At 47.7% G+C, this 24825-nt stretch overlaps 1 protein-coding gene across 1 annotated transcript in view; it reads right to left on the bottom strand.

Moving 5' to 3' along the window:
• Nucleotides 1-24825, bottom strand: part of LOC112251637 (neuroblastoma-amplified sequence-like) — a 191821-nt gene that overhangs the window by 51842 nt on the left and 115154 nt on the right. Inside the window, 5 exon segments of the mRNA XM_042301124.1 lie at nucleotides 5375-5485; nucleotides 7434-7616; nucleotides 8680-8757; nucleotides 12900-12946; nucleotides 12949-13056. Coding sequence (XP_042157058.1) covers nucleotides 5375-5485; nucleotides 7434-7616; nucleotides 8680-8757; nucleotides 12900-12946; nucleotides 12949-13056 — 527 coding nt within the window.

Here is a 24825-nt window from a genome sequence, read left to right as displayed (position 1 = left end):
TAGTAGTTATTGTGTATTGTATCTGGGCTGTAGTTATTGTGTAGTATCTGGGCTGTAGTTATTGTGTATTGTATCTGGGCTGTAGTTATTGTGTATTGTATCTGGGCTGTAGTTATTGTGTATTGTATCTGGGCTGTAGTTATTGTGTATTGTATCTGGGCTGTAGTTATTGTGTATTGTATCTGGGCTGTAGTTATTGTGTATTGTATCTGGGCTGTAGTTATTGTGTATTGTATCTAGTAGTAGTTATTATGTATTGTATCTGGGCTGTAGTTATTGTGTATTGTATCTGGGCTGTAGTTATTGTGTATTGTATCTGGGCTGTAGTTATTGTGTATTGTATCTGGGCTGTAGTTATTGTGTATTGTATCTGGGCTGTAGTTATTGTGTATTGTATCTGGGCTGTAGTTATTGTGTATTGTATCTAGTAGTAGTTATTGTGTATTGTATCTGGGCTGTAGTTATTGTGTATTGTATCTGGGCTGTAGTTATTATGTATTGTATCTAGTAGTAGTTATTGTGTATTGTATCTGGGCTGTAGTTATTGTGTATTGTATCTAGTAGTAGTTATTGTGTATTGTATCTGGGCTGTAGTTATTGTGTATTGTATCTGGGCTGTAGTTATTGTGTATTGTATCTGGGCTGTAGTTATTGTGTATTGTATCTAGTAGTAGTTATTGTGTATTGTATCTGGGCTGTAGTTATTGTGTATTGTATCTAGTAGTAGTTATTGTGTATTGTATCTGGGCTGTAGTTATTGTGTATTGTATCTGGGCTGTAGTTATTGTGTATTGTATCTGGGCTGTAGTTATTGTGTATTGTATCTAGTAGTAGTTATTGTGTATTGTATCTAGTAGTAGTTATTGTGTATTGTATCTAGTAGTAGTTATTGTGTATTGTATCTAGTAGTAGTTATTGTGTATTGTATCTGGGCTGTAGTTATTGTGTATTGTATCTGGGCTGTAGTTATTGTGTATTGTATCTGGGCTGTAGTTATTGTGTATTGTATCTGGGCTGTAGTTATTGTGTATTGTATCTGGGCTGTAGTTATTGTGTATTGTATCTGGGCTGTAGTTATTGTGTATTGTATCTGGGCTGTAGTTATTGTGTATTGTATCTGGGCTGTAGTTATTGTGTATTGTATCTGGGCTGTAGTTATTGTGTATTGTATCTGGGCTGTAGTTATTGTGTATTGTATCTGGGCTGTAGTTATTGTGTATTGTATCTGGGCTGTAGTTATTGTGTATTGTATCTGGGCTGTAGTTATTGTGTATTGTATCTGGGCTGTAGTTATTGTGTATTGTATCTGGGCTGTAGTTATTGTGTATTGTATCTGGGCTGTAGTTATTGTGTATTGTATCTGGGCTGTAGTTATTGTGTATTGTATCTGGGCTGTAGTTATTGTGTATTGTATCTGGGCTGTAGTTATTGTGTATTGTATCTGGGCTGTAGTTATTGTGTATTGTATCTGGGCTGTAGTTATTGTGTATTGTATCTGGGCTGTAGTTATTGTGTATTGTATCTGGGCTGTAGTTATTGTGTATTGTATCTGGGCTGTAGTTATTGTGTATTGTATCTGGGCTGTAGTTGTGTGTATTGTATCTGGGCTGTAGTTGTGTGTATTGTATCTGGGCTGTAGTTATTGTGTATTGTATCTGGGCTGTAGTTATTGTGTATTGTATCTGGGCTGTAGTTATTGTGTATTGTATCTGGGCTGTAGTTATTATGTATTGTATCTAGTAGTAGTTATTATGTATTGTATCTAGTAGTAGTTATTGTGTATTGTATCTGGGCTGTAGTTATTATGTATTGTATCTAGTAGTAGTTATTGTGTATTGTATCTGGGCTGTAGTTATTATGTATTGTATCTGGGCTGTAGTTATTGTGTATTGTATCTGGGCTGTAGTTATTGTGTATTGTATCTGGGCTGTAGTTATTGTGTATTGTATCTGGGCTGTGGCTCGAGCAGCCGGAGACCCCGTTTTGTTTTGTGACAAGAGTTCGGAAAACAAAGAATTAAAAATAGTTCCCACATAGAAACTTTATATGTCTGAATTCAGAATAAAATATGCTTCACATAAATAACATTGACGCTGTGGTAGAACTTAAATTGATTGCCGATTTTGTGCCTTTATCAAAGTCCCCTCGGGTCCCTGATTTCAGGGAAAATGTTATTCTAGCAAAGCAAGTGAACGTTTAAATCAAACTATTATATTAATCTGACTTAATAATCGTATTATAGCAACCATACTCAGTGTATAAAGAGGATCAACCAGACGGACAGACAGACAGACAGACAGGACAGACAGGGCAGACAGGGCAGACAGGACAGACAGGACAGACAGACAGGACAGATAGGACAGACAGACAGGAAAGACAGGGCAGACAGGACATACAGGACAGATAGGGAAGACAGGACATACAGGACAGACAGGACAGATAGGGAAGACAGGACATACAGGACAGACAGGACAGATAGGGAAGACAGGACAGACAGGACATACAGGACATACAGGACAGACAGGACAGACAGGACATACAGGACATACAGGACATACAGGACAGATAGGACAGATAGGGAAGACAGGACATACAGGACAGACAGGACAGATAGGACAGATAGGAAGACAGGACATACAGGACAGACAGGACAGATAGGGAAGACAGGACATACAGGACAGACAGGACAGATAGGACAGATAGGGAAGACAGGACATACAGGACAGACAGGACAGATAGGACAGATAGGGAAGACAGGACATACAGGACAGACAGGACAGATAGGGAAGACAGGACAGACAGGACAGACAGGACAGACAGTACAGACAGTACAGACAGTACAGACAGTACAGACAGTACAGACAGGACATACAGGACAGACAGGACAGACAGGACAGACAGTACAGACAGTACAGACAGTACAGACAGTACATACAGGACAGATAGGGAAGACAGGACATACAGGACAGACAGGACAGATAGGACAGATAGGGAAGACAGGACATACAGGACAGACAGGACAGACAGGACATACAGGACAGGCAGGACATACAGGACAGACAGGACAGACAGGACATACAGGACAGATAGGGCCAACAATTATATCACAGCAAAACTGGGCGGTTTTTTGAATATTAAAAGTTGTACATTTGCTTTATGAGTAGTGATCCCAGGGTGCTTTATGAGTAGTGAGTAGTGATCTCAGGGTGCTCTATGAGTAGTGAGTGATCCCAGGGTGCTTTATGAGTAGTGGGTAGGGGTCCCAGGGTGCTTTATGGGTAGTGAGTGATCCCAGGGTGCTTTATGAGTAGTGGGTAGGGGTCCCAGGGTGCTTTATGGGTAGTGAGTGATCTCAGGGTGCTCTATGAGTAGTGAGTGATCCCAGGGTGCTTTATGAGTAGTGAGTGATCCCAGGGTGCTTTATGAGTAGTGAGTGATCTCAGGGTGCTTTATGAGTAGTGAGTGATCTCAGGGTGCTTTATGAGTAGTGGTAGGGACCCAGGGTGCTTTATGGGTAGTGAGTGATCCCAGGGTGCTTTATGAGTAGTGAGTGATCTCAGGGTGCTTTATGAGTAGTGGGTAGGGATCCCAGGGTGCTTTATGGGTAGTGAGTGATCTCAGGGTGCTCTATGAGTAGTGAGTAATGATCCCAGGGTGCTTTATGAGTAGTGAGTAGTGATCTCAGGGTGCTTTATGGGTAGTGAGTGATCCCAGGGTGCTTTATGAGTAGTGATCCCAGGGTGCTTTATGAGTAGTGAGTGATCTCAGGGTGCTTTATGAGTAGTGATCCCAGGGTGCTTTATGAGTAGTGAGTGATCTCAGGGTGCTTTATGAGTAGTGAGTGATCTCAGGGTGCTTTATGAGTAGTGAGTGATCTCAGGGTGCTTTATGAGTAGTGAGTGATCTCAGGGTGCTTTATGAGTAGTGAGTGATCCCAGGGTGCTTTATGAGTAGTGAGTGATCTCAGGGTGCTTTATGAGTAGTGGGTAGGGATCCCGGGGTGCTTTATGGGTAGTGAGTGATCTCAGGGTGCTCTATGAGTAGTGAGTAGTGATCCCAGGGTGCTTTATGAGTAGTGAGTAGTGATCCCAGGGTGCTTTATGAGTAGTGATCCCAGGGTGCTCTATGAGTAGTGAGTAGTGATCCCAGGGTGCTTTATGGGTAGTGGGTAGTGATCCCAGGGTGCTCTATGAGTAGTGAGTGATCCCAGGGTGGCAACAGATACATTCTAAGTGATTTCAATGAGTCTTTCTCCATTCTGATTGTTTTATACTGTTCTTTTCAACTTCAGCCCAAAACTAATTTCAACACTTTTATCATTTCTGCATTTCCTGCACTCAACTCCAGAGGTGTAAAAAGTACCTAATGTCATACTTGAGTAAAAGTAAAGATATCCTTAATAGAAAATGACTCAAGTAAAAGTCACCCAGTAAAATACTACTTGAGTAAAAGTCACCCAGTAAAATACTACTTGAGTAAAAGTCACCCAGTAAAATACTACTTGTGTAAAAGTCACCCAGTAAAAAACTACTTGAGTAAAAGTCACCCAGTAAAATACTACTTGAGTAAAAGTCACCCAGTAAAATACTACTTGAGTAAAAGTCACCCAGTAAAATACTACTTGAGTAAAAGTCTAAAGCTATTTGGATTTAAATATACTTAAGTATCAAAAGTAAAAGTATAAATCATTTCTTGAACGGAGCTCATCCAGTTTATTCTCCAGTGATCGCACGTTGGCCAATAGAACGGATGGTAGAGGGTTACCCACCCGCCGACAAATTCTCACAAGGCACCCTGACCTCCGCCCCCTGTATCTCTGTCTTTTCGTCATGTGAATGACAGGGATTTGGGACTGGTCTGGGAAAACCAGTATGTCCTTCGCATCAGACTCATGAAAGGAAAAATAGTTTGAGGTGAGTGATCGCTGTTCTGATGTCCAGAAGCTATTTTCGGTCATAAGAGATGATGGCAGCAACATCATGTACATAATAAGTTACAAACTATGCAACAAAACACAGTTGGTTAGGAGACTAAAACGGCAGCAATCCCCTCCCTCCTAATAGAGTTAGGAAGAGACCAGGGTTAGGAAGAGACCAGGGTTAGGAAGAGACCAGGGTTAGGAAGAGACCAGGGTTAGGAAGAGACCAGGGTTAGGAAGAGACCAGGGTAAGGAAGAGACCAGGGTTAGGAAGAGACCAGGGTTAGGAAGAGACCAGGGTTAGGAAGAGACCAGGGTTAGGAAGAGACCAGGGTTAGGAAGAGACCAGGGTTAGGAAGAGACCAGGGTTAGGAAGAGACCAGGGTTAGGAAGAGACCAGGGTTAGGAAGAGACCAGGGTTAGGAAGAGAACAACACAAGCACACACACAACTTACCTGGTCTACATATGGATCATCAAACAGTCCCTGGTAGAAGGGGTTAACACCCTGTCTCTCCAGACCACTGTTCTCCTCTCTTCCTACAGCCTTGGAGCCTCCACTCCGACCCTGGGGACAGACAGACAGACCTACTACCATGGGATAGAGCCGTGGGGACAGAGACAGACCTACTACCGTGGGATAGAGCCGTGGGGACAGACAGACAGACCTACTACCGTGGGGACAGACAGACAGACCTACTACCGTGGGGACAGACAGACAGACCTACTACCGTGGGATAGAGCCGTGGGACAGACAGACAGACAGACCTACTACTGTGGGATAGAGCCGTGGGGACAGACAGGCAGACCTACTACCGTGGGATAGAGCCCTGGGGACAGACAGACCTACTACCGTGGGATAGAGCCATGGGGACAGACAGACAGACCTACTACCGTGGGATAGATCCCTGGGGACAGACAGACCTACTACCATGGGATAGAGCCCTGAGGACAGACAGACAGACCTACTACCATGGGATAGAGCCGTGGGGACAGACAGACAGACCTACTACCGTGGGGACAGACAGACAGACCTACTACCGTAGGATAGAGCCCTGGGGACAGACAGACCTACTACCGTGGGATAGAGCCGTGGGGACAGACAGACAGACCTACTACCGTGGGATAGAGCCCTGAGGACAGAGAGACCTACTACCGTGGGATAGAGCCGTGGGGACAGACAGACAGACCTACTACCGTGTGATAGAGCCCTGGGGACAGACAGACCTACTACCGTGGGATAGAGCCGTGGGGACAGACCTACTACCATGGGATAGAGCCGTGGGGACAGACCTACTACCGTGGGATAGAGCCCTGGGGACAGACAGACCTACTACCGTGGGATAGAGCCGTGGGGACAGACAGACAGACCTACTACCGTGGGATAGAGCCCTGGGGACAGACAGACAGACCTACTACCGTGGGATAGAGCCGTGGGGACAGACCTACTACCATGGGATAGAGCCGTGGGGACAGACCTACTACCGTGGGATAGAGCCCTGGGGACAGACAGACCTACTACTGTGGGATAGAGCCGTGGGGACAGACCTACTACCATGGGATAGAGCCCTGAGAACAGAGAGACCTACTACCGTGGGATAGAGCTGTGGGGACAGACAGACCTACTACCATGGGATAGAGCCCTGAGGACAGACAGACAGACCTACTACCGTGGGATAGAGCCGTGGGGACAGACAGACAGACCTACTACCGTGGGGACAGACAGACAGACCTACTACCGTGGGATAGAGCCCTGGGGACAGAGAGACCTACTACCGTGGGATAGAGCCCTGGGGACAGAGACCTACTACCGTGGGATAGAGCTGTGAGGGACAGACAGACCTACTACCATGGGATAGAGCCCTGAGGACAGACAGACAGACCTACTACCATGGGATAGAGCCCTGAGGACAGACAGACAGACCTACTACCGTGGGATAGAGCCCTGGGGACAGACAGACCTACTACCGTGGGGACACACAGACCTACTACCGTGGGATAGAGTACAACACATTGAATTAACTAGACACTATTACTGAATATAACACATTAAATTAACTAGACACTATTACTGAATATAACATTGAATTAACCAATAACCCGCTAGAAATAGCATTGGACCTTGTGGGGACCAACAGAATGTTCCAGCTGGTTAAGTCTTTGATTGTTTACTATTCTAGTGGGGACTTCTGGACCAAGTATAGTTAAACACACAGACACACAGACACACAGACACACAGACAGACAGACAGACAGACAGACAGACACAGACACACACACAGACACACACACAGACACACACACACACACAGACACACACACACACACACAGACACACACAGACACACACACACACACACACACACACACACACACACACACAGACACACACACAACCGTCTTAGTGGTCGGAGGTAGTTGAGCGAGTCCTTCCACCAGCTGTGGTCTAACGTGTGTGTGTGTGTGTGTGTGTTGTGTGTCTAAAGTGTGTGTGTGAAACCCCTTTGCGTTCTTACATGCAGTGGTCGGAGGTAGTTGAGCTGGTTCTTCCACCATTTGTGGTCGCTGACGGCAGTCAGAACAGCCTTAGTGGTCAGGCCAGTACTGGCCAGGACCTCTATGGTTCTATTGGTGGTACGATGGAGTAGGTCTCCTGCAGCGCCACCCAATGGTGAAACAGAGCTGGGAGGACCAGCGGACTGGAGAGGGGAGGACACAAGGGGGGTGGGCACAGGTTAGTAGTAATACAACCTTCACTAGGGTTGCAACATCCAACAACTTCCTGAAAATGTCCAAGTCTCCCAGAAATCACGGTTGGGAAGATTCCCAGAACAACAAGGAAGTAGTAACGGAATCCATTTCTCGTAAAAACTGAACATATTGGTAAATGTATCTGATTTTGGCAACCCTAGCCTTCACATAGCACAGAGAAGCTACCATGCAGGTGACCCACTAGCAAGTACAAGATACTGAGGTGAGTTTCTCTCTGTTCGAACACCCAGCAGCTTAGAGAGAGACGTCATGGGGAACAACGGCTGAATCTCGTCTGACTTGTGAGCGTTCAGTCTCGCCGAGACCGAGGGCGACATTTCCAACGGTGCGAAAGCAATGTGTTAAATGTAGCATACACTTCATTATAATCTGGCAGGGTGATTTCATTCCAATCTTTTTCATCAAAAATAGCTGTTTAAAAATAACACTATTTATGTATGGCTCGGGATGCTAAACTCCAGTTGAATTATCGCTTCCTTGTGAACGCACATTGTAGAAGAAAAGTTCAAAATCAAAACTAAACTGCCAGATTGCAGTGTTGTGTTGTTGTAGTGGTGTATGGACATTGTGTTGTTGTAGTGGTGTATGGACATTGTGTTGTTGTAGTGGTGTATGGACATTGTGTTGTTGTAGTGGTGTATGGACATTGTGTTGTTGTAGTGGTGTATGGACATTGTGTTGTTGTAGTGGTGTATGGACATTGTGTTGTTGTAGTGGTGTATGGACATTGTGTTGTTGTAGTGGTGTATGGACATTGTGTTGTTGTAGTGGTGTATGGACATTGTGTTGTTGTAGTGGTGTATGGACATTGTGTTGTTCTAGTGGAGTAGGGACCAATACCCCGCACACACACATATACATACACATTATACTAAAACACACACAGCATAAACACCACAACATGTATTTTCATGTCATTTGACGCACAGATGATAAACAGAGAGACATACTCACACACCAACAACAGCTTTTACACACACACACACACACCTGTACTGAGTCAGTCTCGTCCCGGAAGCATTCAGGTTCAGGGGGATCCATCTGATAGTTCACTGCCTGGTACAACACCTGGGGAGAAACGGCGAGGGGGAGAGGGAGAAAGGGAGAGAGAAACGGAGAGTGAGGGAGAGGGGGAGAGGGGAGTGAGGGAGAGGGGGAGTGAGGGAGAGGGGAGAGAGGGAGAAAGGGAGATGTGGAGAGAGGGAGTGAGGGAGAGGGGGAGAGAGTGAGGGAGAGAGTGAGGGAGAGTGAGGGAGAGTGAGGGATAGGGGAGAGAGTGAGGGAGAGAGTGAGGGAGAAAGTGAGGGAGAGAGTGAGGGAGAGGGGGAGGGAGAAAGTGAGGGAGAGAGTGAGGGAGAGGAGAGAGTGAGGGAGAGAGTGAGGGAGAGGGGGAGAGAGTGAGGGAGAGGGGGAGGAGAAAGTGAGGAGAGAGTGAGGGGAGAGGGGGAGAGAGTGAGGAGAGAGTGAGGGAGAGGGGGAGAGAGTGAGGGAGAGGGGAGAGAGTGAGGGAGAGAGGGGGAGAGAGTGAGGGAGAGAGTGAGGGAGAGGGGAGAGAGTGAGGGAGAGGGGAGAGAGTGAGGGAGAGAGTGAGGGAGAGAGTGAGGGAGAGAGTGAGGGAGAGAGTGAGGGAGAGGGGAGAGAGTGAGGGAGAGAGTGAGGGAGAGGGGGAGGGAGAGAGTGAGGGAGAGAGTGAGAGAGTGAGGGAGAGGGGGAGAGAGTGAGGGAGAGAGTGAGGGGAGAGAGTGAGGGAGAGAGTGAGGGAGAGAGTGAGGGAGAGAGTAAGGGAGAGGAGGAGTGAGGGAGAGAGTAAGGGAGAGGGGGAGGGAGTGAGGGAGAGGGGGAGAGAGTGAGGGAGCAGCATTATTCAGCTCTGATCATCGCGACTTCGAAGCCCAGTGCTGGGAAATCATTTTCACACTTAGATGAATGGAATGAATGTAAACTAATGTTGGTGTAGCCTACTGTTATTATATAACCAATCCGAAGCCTGCTGCCTACCTGCCTCCACATTAGAGCAGATGGTCAGATGGTCAGATGCTACAGGACTGTTATGCACAGGCTGGAACAGAACAATAATCCAGACGCTTCAAAGAAATCCCGCAATGCCATCAGACCAACCATCAATCAGGCGTCAATACAGGATTAAGATTGAATCCTACGACACCGGCTCTGACGCTCGTCAGATGTGGCAGGGCTTGAAAACTATTACGGACTATAAAAGGGAAACTCAGCCGCGAGCTGTCCAGTGACACGAGCCTTCCAGACGAGCTAAATGCCTTTCATGCTCGCTTTGAGGCAAGCAACACTGAAGCATGCATGAGAGCACCAGCTGTTCCGGCATGACTGTGTGATCACATTCTCCGTAGTCGATGTGAGTAAGACCTTTAAACAGGTCAACATTCACAAAGCCACGGGGCCAGACGGATTACCAGGACGTGTACTCAAAGCATGCACGAACCAACTGTCAAGTGTCTTCACTGACATTTTTCAAGCAGACCACCATAGTCCCTGTGCCCAAGGAAGCGAAGGTAACCTGCCTAAATGATTACCGCCCCGGAGCACTCACGACGGTAGCCATGACGAGTTTTTAAAGGCTGGTCAAGGCTCACATCAACACCATCATGCCAGAAACCCTAGACCAGGCGTGTCGAACCCTGTTCCTGGAGAGCTACCTTCCTGTATGTTTTCGCTTCAACCACAGTTGTAACCTGGTTCAGCTTTTCAACCAGCTAATTATTAATATCAGGTGTGCTAGATTAGGGTTGGAATAAAAACTTACAGGGTCATCACTAAGCTAAGGACCCTGGGACTAAACACCTCCCTCTGCAACTGGATCCTGGACTTCCTGACAAGCTGCCCCCCCAGGTGGTAAGGGTAGGCAACAACACATCTGCCATGCTGATCCTCAACACTGGGACCCTTCAGGGGTGTGTACTTAGTCCCCTGCTGTACTCCCCGTACACCCATGAATGCGAGGCCAATCACGACTCCAACACCATCATTTAGTTTGTTGACGACAACAGTGGTAGGCCTGATCACTGACAACGATGAGACAGCCAATAGGGAGGAGGTCAGAGACCTGGCAGTGTGGGCCTAACACCCGTGCCAATATATCCTCCAAACACCGGCTTCTCGGACATGAACACTTAAATAAACGCTATCAAAACAGGAATATACAGTATACAGGCACCAGGGGACCAACAGGAACCAGGGGACCAACAGGAACCAGGGGACCAACAGGCACCAGGGGACCAACAGGCACCAGGGGACCAACAGACACCAGGGGACCAACAGACACCAGGGGACCAACAGGCACCAGGGGACCAACAGGCACCAGGGGACCAACAGGCACCAGGGGACCAACAGGAACCAGGGGACCAACAGGAACCAGGGGACCAACAGGCACCAGGGGACCAACAGGCACCAGGGGACCAACAGGCACCAGGGGACCAACAGGCACCAGGGGACCAACAGGCACCAGGGGACCAACAGGAACCAGGGGACCAACAGGCACCAGGGGACCAACAGGCACCATGGGACCAACAGGCACCAGGGGACCAACAGGCACCAGGGGACCAACAGGAACCAGGTGACCAACAGGCACCAGGGGACCAACAGGCACCAGGGGACCAACAGGCACCAGGGGACCAACAGGCACCAGGGGAGCAACAGGAACCAGGGGACCAACAGGCACCAGGGGACCAACAGGAACCAGGGGACCAACAGGAACCAGGGGACCAACAGGCACCAGGGGACCAACAGGAACCAGGGGATCAACAGGCACCAGGGGACCAACAGGCACCAGGGGACCAACAGGCACCAGGGGACCAACAGGCACCAGGGGACCAACAGGCACCAGGGGACCAACAGGCACCAGGGGACCAACAGGCACCAGGGGACCAACAGGCACCAGGGGACAAACAGGAACCAGGGGACCAACAGGCACCAGGGGACCAACAGGAACCAGGGGACCAACAGGCACCAGGGGACCAACAGGCACCAGGGGACCAACAGGCACCAGGGGACCAACAGGAACCAGGGGACCAACAGGAACCAGGGGACCAACAGGAACCAGGGGACCAACAGGCACCAGGGGACCAACAGGCACCAGGGGACCAACAGGCACCAGGGGACCAACAGGCACCAGGGGACCAACAGGCACCAGGGGACCAACAGGCACCAGGGGACCAACAGGCACCAGGGGACCAACAGGCACCAGGGGACCAACAGGCACCAGGGGACCAACAGGCACCAGGGGACCAACAGGAACCAGGGGACCAACAGGCACCAGGGGACCAACAGGAACCAGGGGACCAACAGGCACCAGGGGACCAACAGGCACCAGGGGACCAACAGGCACCAGGGGACCAACAGGCACCAGTGGACCAACAGGCACCAGGGGACCAACAGGCACCAGGGGACCAACAGGCACCAGGGGACCAACAGGAACCAGAAAGATGTAGAGACAACACTTGCAATTTTGAATAAATGTTACAATTGTTCTTGTTTTTCCTGTATCTGAGTCCCCGCAGAAATGTTCAAACATCTAATGGTCTTCACAGAAGAGTGGAGGCTCCAAAGGGAGACCAACTCCATCTTAATGGCCATGATTGTTCAACGAGCAGATGTCCATATACTTTTGGTCATGTAGTGTGGTGCCAGGATATATCCTCTCAATCAACATCAACCAGAACAAAGGGGATGATCGTGGACTTCAGGAAACAGCAGAGGAGCACCGCTAAATCGAAGGGATCACAGTGAAGAAGGTGGAAAGCTTCAAGTTCCTCGGCGTACACATCACTGACAAAATGTTCCACCCACACAGAGTGGTGAAGAAGGCGCTGTTCAACCTCAGGAGGCTGAATAAATTTGGCTTGGCACCTAAAACCCGTACAATTGAAAGCATCCTGTCGGGCTGTATCATCGCCTGGTACGGCAACTGCACCGCCTGCGACCACAGGGCTTTCCAGAGGGTAGTGCGGTCTGCCGAATGCATCACCGGGGGCAAACTACCTGCCCTTCAGGACACCTATAGCACCCGATGTCACACTAAGGCCAACAATATCATCAAGGACAACAATGACTCATTCCACGGAGAGCTGAGTGTGACCTTAATTCATCAATCAAGTGAGGACTGAAAACCCACAGACAATTGGCCTTCCAAGGAATGAGTTTGACACATGGTCTAGATGTTAAAGGTCAGGAGTTACCTGTGTCTGTAGGTCACTAGAGGCAGCCAGGAGGGGGTGGATGCTGGCGGGGGGCAGTATGTCAAAGAGAAGGCCAACAGCTCCTGGCGAGCCCTGAGGTCCATGTACCCCTCACACTGTCCAAGCAGGCTACACACTTCCCAGCCATCACCATAACCTGTAGAGGAAGGGGAGATGTCACAATAGCATAAGACCAACTATTTAACCTAATTGCTCCTGTAAGTGGCTCTGGGATGTCTGGGTGTCTGTTAAATGATTAACATGTAAACGTAGACTGCCTCCTCCAACCAGGTCCCGGCTCTCACAGAGAGAGAGAGAGAGTCCCGGCTCTCACAGAGAGAGAGAGAGAGAGAGTCCCGGCTCTCACAGAGAGAGAGAGAGAGAGAGAGAGTCCCGGCTCTCACAGAGAGAGAGAGAGAGAGAGTCCCGGCTCTCACAGAGAGAGAGAGAGAGTCCCGGCTCTCACAGAGAGAGAGAGAGAGTCCCGGCTCTCACAGAGAGAGAGAGTCCCGGCTCTCACAGAGAGAGAGAGAGAGCGAGAGAGAGAGAGCGAGCGAGAGAGAGAGAGAGAGAGAGTCCCGGCTCTCACAGAGAGAGAGAGAGTCCCGGCTCTCACAGAGAGAGAGAGAGTCCCGGCTCTCACAGAGAGAGAGAGAGTCCCGGCTCTCACAGAGAGAGAGAGAGTCCCGGCTCTCACAGAGAGAGAGTCCCGGCTCTCACAGAGAGAGAGAGAGTCCCGGCTCTCACAGAGAGAGAGAGTCCCGGTTCTCACAGAGAGAGAGAGTCCCGGCTCTCACAGAGAGAGAGAGAGAGTCCCGGCTCTCACAGAGAGAGAGAGAGTCCCGGCTCTCACAGAGAGAGAGAGTCCCGGCTCTCACAGAGAGAGAGAGAGTCCCGGCTCTCACAGAGAGAGAGAGTCCCGGCTCTCACAGAGAGAGAGAGTCCCGGCTCTCACAGAGAGAGAGAGAGTCCCGGCTCTCACAGAGAGAGAGAGAGTCCCGGCTCTCACAGAGAGAGAGAGTCCCGGCTCTCACAGAGAGAGAGAGAGTCCCGGCTCTCACAGAGAGAGAGAGAGTCCCGGCTCTCACAGAGAGAGAGAGTCCCGGCTCTCACAGAGAGAGAGAGTCCCGGCTCTCACAGAGAGAGAGAGTCCCGGCTCTCACAGAGAAAGAGAGTCCAGGCTCTCACAGAGAAAGAGAGTCCCGGCTCTCACAGAGAAAGAGAGTCCCGGCTCTCACAGAGAAAGTGTCCCGGCTCTCACAGAGATAGGATGATTGTTTTCAGGGCCCAAATGGAACCCTATTCCTTAAATACATAGTAGTGCACTACTGTTGACCAGGGCCCATAGGGTAGTGCACTACTGTTGACCAGGGCCCATAGGGTAGTGCACTACTGTTGACCAGGGCCCATAGGGTAGTGCACTACTGTTGACCAGGGCCCATAGGGTAGTGCACTACTGTTGACCAGGGCCCATAGGGTAGTGCACTACTGTTGACCAGGGCCCATAGGGTAGTGCACTACTGTTGACCAGGGCCCATAGGGTAGTGCACTACTGTTGACCAGGGCCCATAGGGTAGTGCACTACTGTTGACCAGGGCCCATAGGGTAGTGCACTACTGTTGACCAGGGCCCATAGGGTAGTGCACTACCCAGGGACTTCTGGTCTAAAGTAGTGCACCACTGTCTACCAAAGCCCAGGGACTTCTGGTCTAAAGTAGTGCTCTATATAGGGAACAGGGTGCCATAGGGCTCTGGTCTAAAGTAGTGCACTATATAGGGAATATGGTGCCATAGGGCTCTGGTCTAAAGTAGTGCACCACTGTCTACCAAAGCCCAGGGACTTCTGGTCTAAAGTAGTGCACTACTGTCTACCAAAGCCCAGGGACTTCTGGTCTAACGTAGTGCTCTATATAGGGAACAGGGTGCCATAGGGCTCTGGTCTAAAGTAGTGCACTACTGTCTACCAAAGCCCAGGGACTTCTGGTCTAAAGTAGTGCACTACTGTCTACCAAAGCCCAGGGACTTCTGGTCTAAAGTAGTGTACTACTGTCTACCAAAGCCCAGGGACTTCTGGTCTAAAGTAGTGCACTACTGTCTACCAAAGCCCAGGGACTTCTGGTCTAAAGTAGTGCACTACTGTCTACCAAAGCCCAGGGACTTCTGGTCTAAAGTAGTGCACTACTGTCTACCAAAGCCCAGGAACTTCTGGTCTAAAGTAGTGCTCTATATAGGGAACAGGGTGCCATAGGGCTCTGGTGTAAAGTAGTGCACTATATAGGGAATATGGTGCCATAGGGCTCTGGTCTAAAGTAGTGCACTACTGTCTACCAAAGCCCAGGGACTTCTGGTCTAACGTAGTGCTCTATATAGGGAACAGGGTGCCATAGGGCTCTGGTCTAAAGTAGTGCACTACTGTCTACCAAAGCCCAGGGACTTCTGGTCTAAAGTAGTGCACTATATAGGGAATATGGTGCCATAGGGCTCTGGTCTAAAGTAGTGCACCACTGTCTACCAAAGCCCAGGGACTTCTGGTCTAAAGTAGTGCACCACTGTCTACCAAAGCCCAGGGACTTCTGGTCTAAAGTAGTGCACTACTGTCTACCAAAGCCCAGGGACTTCTGGTCTAAAGTAGTGTACTACTGTCTACCAAAGCCCAGGGACTTCTGGTCTAAAGTAGTGCACTATATAGGGAATATGGTGCCATAGGGCTCTGGTCTAAAGTAGTGCACCACTGTCTACCAAAGCCCAGGGACTTCTGGTCTAAAGTAGTGCACTATATAGGGAATATGGTGCCATAGGGCTCTGGTCTAAAGTAGTGCACCACTGTCTACCAAAGCCCAGGGACTTCTGGTCTAAAGTAGTGCACTACTGTCTACCAAAGCCCAGGGACTGCTGGTCTAAAGTAGTGCACTATATAGGGAATATGGTGCCATAGGGCTCTGGTCTAAAGTAGTGCACCACTGTCTACCAAAGCCCAGGGACTTCTGGTCTAAAGTAGTGTACTACTGTCTACCAAAGCCCAGGGACTTCTGGTCTAAAGTAGTGCTCTATATAGGGAATAGGGTGCCATAGGGCTCTGGTCTATAGTAGTACACTATATAGGGAATAGGGTGTTATTTGTTATGAAGCCTAAGAAAACACCGCAACACAATCTCCTCAGACAAGTTGTCTGTGACACCTCCCTCCCTCTCCTTCTCCCTCCCTCTCCTTCTCCCTCCCTCCTCCTCCCCTCCTCTCTCTCCTTGTTCTTTTATCTCTCTCATTCTATCCCACTCTATTTCTGTCTTCCTGCCTGTTTCATATCTCCATTCCTCCCTCCTCTCCTCCCTCCCTCCCTCCATCCTCTCCTCCCTCCCTCCCTCTCCTTCTCCCTCCTCTCCTCCTCCCTCCCTCCTCTCCTCCTCCCCTCCCCCTAGTCCACCATCGCTACAGTGTTACTCCCGTGCATTAAAGCCACTGATAAAAAGGTTAAAAGGCTTTATACCATGGCATAGTTGAATACTCGTTTCTGATTGGCCTTGAAGGGCATTCTAAGGCATGCATCATAATGCCCGGTAGAGTTCCATGGCTATACTGTATTCCTTATGTGTTTAATGTTTGAGCTGCTTTTGAAAGCAAAAGTCAAATTGAAAGCATTATTGATGTCGATGACGACATCGCTCCCAGTTGATTTCACTGTGTGGGGGGGGGTTCGTTGGTGCCACCGCATGAGGCTGTGCAGGCCAACATTTATGAAGTCGTTCACTGCAGTTAATAATGAGCATGCGCACCCATTAAAATAAAAATCACTGTAAAAACTGTTAGGAAGAATTGAATTGATGAGGAATTGAAACATTGTGTGGTTGAGAGGGATGAGGCAAAAGTAATGGCAAATAAGTCTGGCTGAACAACCCATTGGCAAACCAACTGCAAGTTGCGAAATCATGTGACTAAACTGAATAAAAAGAAGAAAACACTATGAAAGAGATATAAATGACAGAAATGATGAGAGAAAAAAAGCTTTGGCGCACCTTAAATTACATTTTGGGGAAAAAGGCAAATTCAGCTCCATCATTTATTATATCAGATGGCTCATTCATCACAAAAACCCACTGATATTGCCAACTACTTTAATTATTATTTTTCCATTGGCAAGATTAGCCAAGTAAGGCATATGACATGCCAGCAGCAAACGCTGACACTACACATCCAAGTATAATACCATTCTAAAGTTTGGGGGCAACTTAGAAAGGAGCTTCTTTAAATTTAAAAAATAAAAAAAGCACATTTTTTCATCCATTAAAATAACATCAAATTGATCAGAAATACAGTGTAGACATTGTTAATGTTGTAAATGACTATTGTAGCTGGAAACGGCTGATTTTTAATGGAAAATAGGAGTACCAAGGCTCATTATCAGCAACCATCACTCCTGTGTTCCAATGGCACGTTGTGTTAGCTAATCCTAGTTTATCATTTTAAAAGGCTAATTGATCATTAGAAAATCCTTTTGCAATTATGTTATCACAGCTGAAAACTGTTGTACTGAATAAAGAAGCAATAAAACTGGCCTTCTTTAGACTAGTTGATGATTTGAGAAACAGATGCCTCTCACAAGTCCTCAACTGGCAGCTTCATTAAATAGTACCCACAAAACACCAGTCTCAACATCAACAGTGAAGAGGCGACTCCGGGATGCTGACCTTCTAGGCAGAGTTCCTCTGTCCAGTCTCAACGTCAACAGTGAAGAGGCGACTCCGGGATGCTGGCCTTCTAGGCAGAGTTCCTCTGTCCAGTCTCAACGTCAACAGTGAAGAGGCGACTCCGGGCGATGGCCTTCTAGGCAGAGTTCCTCTGTCCAGTCTCAACGTCAACAGTGAAGAGGCGACTCCGGGCGATGGCCTTCTAGGCAGAGTTCCTCTGTCCAGTCTCAACGTCAACAGTGAAGAGGCGACTCCGGGCGATGGCCTTCTAGGCAGAGTTCCTCTGTCCAGTCTCTACATCAACAGTGAAGAGGCGACTCCGGGCGATGGCCTTCTAGGCAGAGTTCCTCTGTCCAGTCTCAACGTCAACAGTGAAGAGGCGACTCCGGGCGATGGCCTTCTAGGCAGAGTTCCTCTGTCCAGTCTCTACATCAACAGTGAAGAGGCGACTCCGGGCGATGGCCTTCTAGGCAGAGTTCCTCTGTCCAGTCTCTACATCAACAGTGAAGAGGCGTCTCCGGGCGATGGCCTTCTAGGCAGAGTTGCAAAGAAAGAGCCATCTCTCAGACCGGCCAATAAAAATAAAAAAGATTAAGATGGGCAAAAGAACACAGACACTGGACAGAGGAACTCTGCCTAGAAGTTCAGCATCCCGGAGGTGATGGGTATATATCAGGGAGGTAATGTGTATATATCAGGAGGTAATGGGTATATATCAGGGAGGTAATGTGTATAGATCAGGAGGTAATGGGTATAGATCAGGGAGGTGATGGGTATATATCAGGGAGGTGATGGGTATATATCAGGGAGGTAATGGGTATAGATCAGGGAGGTGATGGGTATATATCAGGGAGGTGATGGGTATATATCAGGGAGGTGATGGGTATATATCAGGGAGGTAATGGGTATATATCAGGGAGGTAATGGGTATATATCAGGGAGGTGATGGGTATATATCAGGGAGGTAATGGGTATATATCAGGAGGTAATGGGTATATATCAGGAGGTAATGGGTATATATCAGGGAGGTGATGGGTATATATCAGGGAGGTAATGGGTATATATCAGGAGGTAATGGGTATATATCAGGAGGTAATGGGTATATATCAGGAGGTGATGGGTATATATCAGGGAGGTAATGGGTATATATCAGGAGGTAATGGGTATATATCAGGGAGGTGATGGGTATATATCAGGAGGTGATGGGTATATATCAGGGAGGTAATGGGTATATATCAGGGAGGTAATGGGTATATATCAGGGAGGTAATGGGTATATATCAGGGAGGTGATGGGTATATATCAGGAGGTAATGGGTATAGATCAGGAGGTGATGGGTATATATCAGGGAGGTGATGGGTATAGATCAGGGAGGTAATGGGTATATATCAGGGAGGTGATGGGTATATATCAGGGAGGTAATGGGTATAGATCAGGGAGGTGATGGGTATATATCAGGGAGGTAATGGGTATAGATCAGGGAGGTAATGGGTATAGATCAGTGAGGTAATGGGTATAGATCAGGGAGGTAATGGGTATAGATCAGGAGGGAGGTAATGTGTATATATCAGGGAGGTAATGTGTATATATCAGGGAGGTAATGGGTATAGATCAGGGAGGTAATGGGTATATATCAGGAGGGAGGTAATGTGTATATATCAGGGAGGTAATGGGTATAGATCAGGGAGGTAATGGGTATAGATCAGGAGGAGGTAATGTGTATATATCAGGGAGGTAATGTGTATATATCAGGAGGTAATGTGTATATATCAGGGAGGTAATGGGTATATATCAGGAGGGAGGTAATGGGTATATATCAGGAGGGAGGTAATGTGTATAGATCAGGGAGGTAATGGGTATATATCAGGAGGAGGTAATGTGTATATATCAGGAGGTAATGGGTATAGATCAGGGAGGTAATGGGTAAAGATCAGGAGGTAATGGGTATAGATCAGGGAGGTAATGGGTATAGATCAGGGAGGTAATGGGTATAGATCAGGGAGGTAATGGGTATAGATCAAGGAGGTAATGGGTATAGATCAGGGAGGTAATGGGTATAGATCAAGGAGGTAATGGATATATATCAGGAGGGAGGTCATGTGTATATATCAGGAGGTAATGTGTATATATCAGGGAGGTAATGGGTATATATCAGGAGGTAATGGGTATATATCAGGGAGGTAATGGGTATATATCAGGGAGGTAATGGGTATATATCAGGAGGGAGGTAATGGGTATATATCAGGAGGGAGGTAATGGGTATATATCAGGAGGGTAATGGGTATATATCAGGAGGGTAATGGGGATAGATCAGGGAGGTAATGGGGATAGATCAGGAGGTAATGGGGATAGATCAGGGAGGTAATGGGGATAGATCAGGGAGGTAATGGGTATATATCAGGGAGGTAATGGGTATATATCAGGGAGGTAATGGGTATATATCAGGGAGGTAATGGGTATAGATCAAGGAGGTAATGGATATATATCAGGAGGGAGGTAATGTGTATATATCAGGGAGGTAATGTGTATATATCAGGGAGGTAATGTGTATATATCAGGGAGGTAATGTGTATAGATCAGGAGGTAATGGGTATATATCAGGGAGGTAATGGGTATATATCAGGGAGGTGATGGGTATATATCAGGGAGGTAATGGGTATAGATCAGGGAGGTGATGGGTATATATCAGGGAGGTGATGGGTATATATCAGGGAGGTGATGGGTATATATCAGGGAGGTAATGGGTATATATCAGGAGGTAATGGGTATATATCAGGGAGGTAATGGGTATATATCAGGAGGTAATGGGTATATATCAGGGAGGTGATGGGTATATATCAGGGAGGTGATGGGTATATATCAGGGAGGTAATGGGTATATATCAGGAGGTAATGGGTATATATCAGGGAGGTAATGGGTATATATCAGGGAGGTGATGGGTATATATCAGGGAGGTAATGGGTATAGATCAGGGAGGTGATGGGTATATATCAGGGAGGTGATGGGTATAGATCAGGGAGGTAATGGGTATATATCAGGGAGGTGATGGGTATATATCAGGGAGGTAATGGGTATAGATCAGGGAGGTGATGGGTATATATCAGGGAGGTAATGGGTATAGATCAGGGAGGTAATGGGTATAGATCAGGGAGGTGATGGGTATATATCAGGGAGGTAATGGGTATAGATCAGGGAGGTAATGGGTATAGATCAGGGAGGTAATGGGTATAGATCAGGGAGGTAATGGGTATAGATCAGGAGGGAGGTAATGTGTATATATCAGGGAGGTAATGTGTATATATCAGGGAGGTAATGGGTATAGATCAGGGAGGTAATGGGTATATATCAGGAGGGAGGTAATGTGTATATATCAGGAGGAGGTAATGTGTATAGATCAGGGAGGTAATGGGTATATATCAGGAGGGAGGTAATGTGTATATATCAGGGATGTAATGGGTATAGATCAGGGAGGTAATGGGTATAGATCAGGGAGGTAATGGGTATAGATCAGGGAGGTAATGGGTATATATCAGGGAGGTAATGGGTATATATCAGGGAGGTAATGGGTATAGATCAAGGAGGTAATGGGTATATATCAGGGAGGTAATGGGTATAGATCAAGGAGGTAATGGATATATATCAGGAGGGAGGTCATGTGTATATATCAGGGAGGTAATGTGTATATATCAGGGAGGTAATGGGTATATATCAGGGAGGTAATGGGTATATATCAGGGAGGTAATGGGTATATATCAGGGAGGTAATGGGTATATATCAGGAGGGAGGTAATGGGTATATATCAGGAGGGAGGTAATGGGTATATATCAGGAGGGAGGTAATGGGTATATATCAGGAGGGTAATGGGTATATATCAGGAGGGTAATGGGGATAGATCAGGGAGGTAATGGGGATAGATCAGGAGGGTAATGGGGATAGATCAGGGAGGTAATGGGGATAGATCAGGGAGGTAATGGGGATAGATCAGGGAGGTAATGGGTATATATCAGGGAGGTAATGGGTATATATCAGGGAGGTAATGGGTATAGATCAAGGAGGTAATGGATATATATCAGGAGGGAGGTAATGTGTATATATCAGGGAGGTAATGTGTATATATCAGGGAGGTAATGTGTATATATCAGGGAGGTAATGTGTATAGATCAGGGAGGTAATGGGTATATATCAGGAGGGAGGTAATGGGTATAGATCAAGGAGGTAATGGGTATATATCAGGGAGGTAATGGGTATAGATCAGGGAGGTAATGGGTATAGATCAGGGAGGTAATGGGTATAGATCAGGGAGGTAATGGGTATAGATCAGGGAGGTAATGGGTATAGATCAAGGAGGTAATGGGTGTATATATCAGGAGGGAGGTCATGTGTATATATCAGGGAGGTAATGGGTATAGATCAAGGAGGTAATGGGTATATATCAGGAGGGAGGTAATATTTGTCAAATCAGTCATGGTTGATGTATTATAACTTAAATCCCATTTGGATATACAATGCATTCGGAAAGTATTCAGACCCCTTGACTGTTTCCACTATCTAGACAGCCTAATGTTAACATTACTGTATACAGTCCATTCAGAAAGTATTCAGACCCCTTGACTGTTTCCACATGTTGTTACGTTACAGCCTTATTCTAAAGTGGATAAAATAAAACATTTTCCCTCAACAATCTCCACACAATACCCCATAATGACATCACAATACCCCATAATGACATCACACTACCCCATAATGACATCACACTACCCCATAATGACATCGCACTACCCCATAATGACATCACACTACCCCATAATGACATCACACTACCCCATAATGACATCACACTACCCCATAATGACATCACAATACCCCATAATGACATCACACTACCCCATAATGACATCACACTACCCCATAATGACATCACACTACCCCATAATGACATCGCAATACCCCATAATGACATCACACTACCCCATAATGACATCACACTACCCCATAATGACATCACACTACCCCATAATGACATCACACTACCCCATAATGACATCACACTACCCCATAATGACATGACAATACCCCATAATGACATGACAATACCCCATAATGACATCACAATACCCCATAATGACATCACACTACCCCATAATGACATCACAATACCCCATAATGACATCACACTACCCCATAATGACATCACAATACCCCATAATGACATCACAATACCCCATAATGACATCACACTACCCCATAATGACATCACAATACCCCATAATGATAACGCAAACAGATTTTCGGACATTTTGTCCAAAATTATTCAAAATCTAAATACCTTATTACATAAGTATTCAGACCTTATACTATGAGACTTGAAATTGATCTCAGGTGCATCCTGTTTCCATTTATCTTCCTTGAGATGTTTCCACAACTTGATTAGAGTCCACCTGTGGTAAATTCAATTGATTGGACATGATTTGGCAAGGCTCACACCTGTCTATATAAGGTCCCACAGTTGACAGTACATTTCAGAGTATAAACCAAGCCATGAGGTCGAAGGAATTGTCCGTAGAGCTCCGAGACAGATGGTGTCAGGTTTCCTCCAGATGTGACTCTTAGTATTCAGGCCAGAGAGTTCAATGTTGGTTTCATCAGACCAGAGAATCTTATTTCTCACGGTCTGAGAGTCCTTTAGGTGCTTGATTGGCAAACTCCAAGTGGACTGTCATGTGCCTTTTACTGAGGAGTGGCTTCCTTCTGGCCGCTCTACAATAAAGGTCTGATTGGTGGAGTGCTGCAGAGATGGTTGTCCTTCTGGAAGGTTCTCCCATCTCCACAGAGGAACTCTGGAGCTCTGTCAGAGTGACCATCAGGTTCTTGGTCACCTCCCTGACCAAAGCCCTTCTCCCCTGTTCAGTGGCGGTTCTGTCAAACCCAACCTTCAGCGCCGAGAACCCCCCAGAAACCCAACCTTCAGCGCCGAGAACCCCCAGAAACCCAACCTTCAGCGCAGAGAACCCCCAGAAACCCAACCTTCAGCGCCGAGAACCCCCAGAAACCCAACCTTCAGCGCAGAGAACCCCCAGAAACCCAACCTTCAGCGCAGAGAACCCCCAGAAACCCAACCTCCAGCGCCCCAACCCCCAGAAACCCAACCTCCAGCGCCCCAACCCACCAGAAACCCAACCTTCAGCGCCCCAACCCCCAGAAACCCAACCTTCAGCGCCCCAACCCCCAGAAACCCAACCTTCAGCGCCCCAACCCCCAGAAACCCAACCTTCAGCACCCAAACCCCCAGAAACCCAACCTTCAGCGCCCAAACCCCCAGAAACCCAACCTTCAGCGCCCAAACCCCCAGAAACCCAACCTTCAGCGCCCAAACCCCCAGAAACCCAACCTTCAGCGCCCAAACCCCCAGAAACCCAACCTTCAGCACCCAAACCCCCAGAAACCCAACCTTCAGCGCCCAAACCCCCAGAAACCCAACCTTCAGCGCCCAATCCCCCAGAAACCCAACCTTCAGCGCCCAAACCCCCAGAAACCCAACCTTCAGCGCCCAAACCCCCAGAAACCCAACCTTCAGCGCCCAAACCCCCAGAAACCCAACCTTCAGTGCCCAAACCCCCAGAAACCCAACCTTCAGCGCCCAAACCCCCAGAAACCCAACCTTCAGCGCCCAAACCCCCAGAAACCCAACCTTCAGCGCCCAAACCCCAGAAACCCAACCTTCAGCACCCAAACCCCCAGAAACCCAACCTTCAGCGCCCAAACCCCCAGAAACCCAACCTTCAGCGCCCAAACCCCCAGAAACCCAACCTTCAGCGCCCAAACCCCCAGAAACCCAACTTTCAGCGCCCAAACCCCCAGAAAAAGCACCATTCTAACTGATTTTTATTCAGACATTTGGAACACAAATAAAGACGACCATTTAAAACTATATAAATATGTTTTTTTATTTCACCTTTTTAGGTAGGCCAATCGAGAACAAGTTCTCATTTACGACTGCGATCTTGCCAAGATAAAGCAAAGCAGTGCGTCAAACAAGAGTCGAGACTAAATCAATTCACCCTGGTGTGCGGACTGGTTTTATAACGATTTCACACAAACCAGCAAACCACCACCAAGCTACCCCCTCCTCCCTACCTCAGGCTTCCAGTGTGGAGACCCAAGGTCAAGCTACCCCCTCCTCCCTACCTCAGGCTTCCAGTGTGGAGACCCAAGGTCAAGCTACCCCCTCCTCCCTACCTCAGGCTT

The sequence above is a fragment of the Oncorhynchus tshawytscha genome, linkage group LG18 (assembly GCF_018296145.1).
Source record: "Oncorhynchus tshawytscha isolate Ot180627B linkage group LG18, Otsh_v2.0, whole genome shotgun sequence".
NCBI lineage: Eukaryota > Metazoa > Chordata > Actinopteri > Salmoniformes > Salmonidae > Oncorhynchus > Oncorhynchus tshawytscha.
Note: the sequence above shows the minus strand (reverse complement) of the source record. Positions and strands in the feature narration are given on the sequence as shown.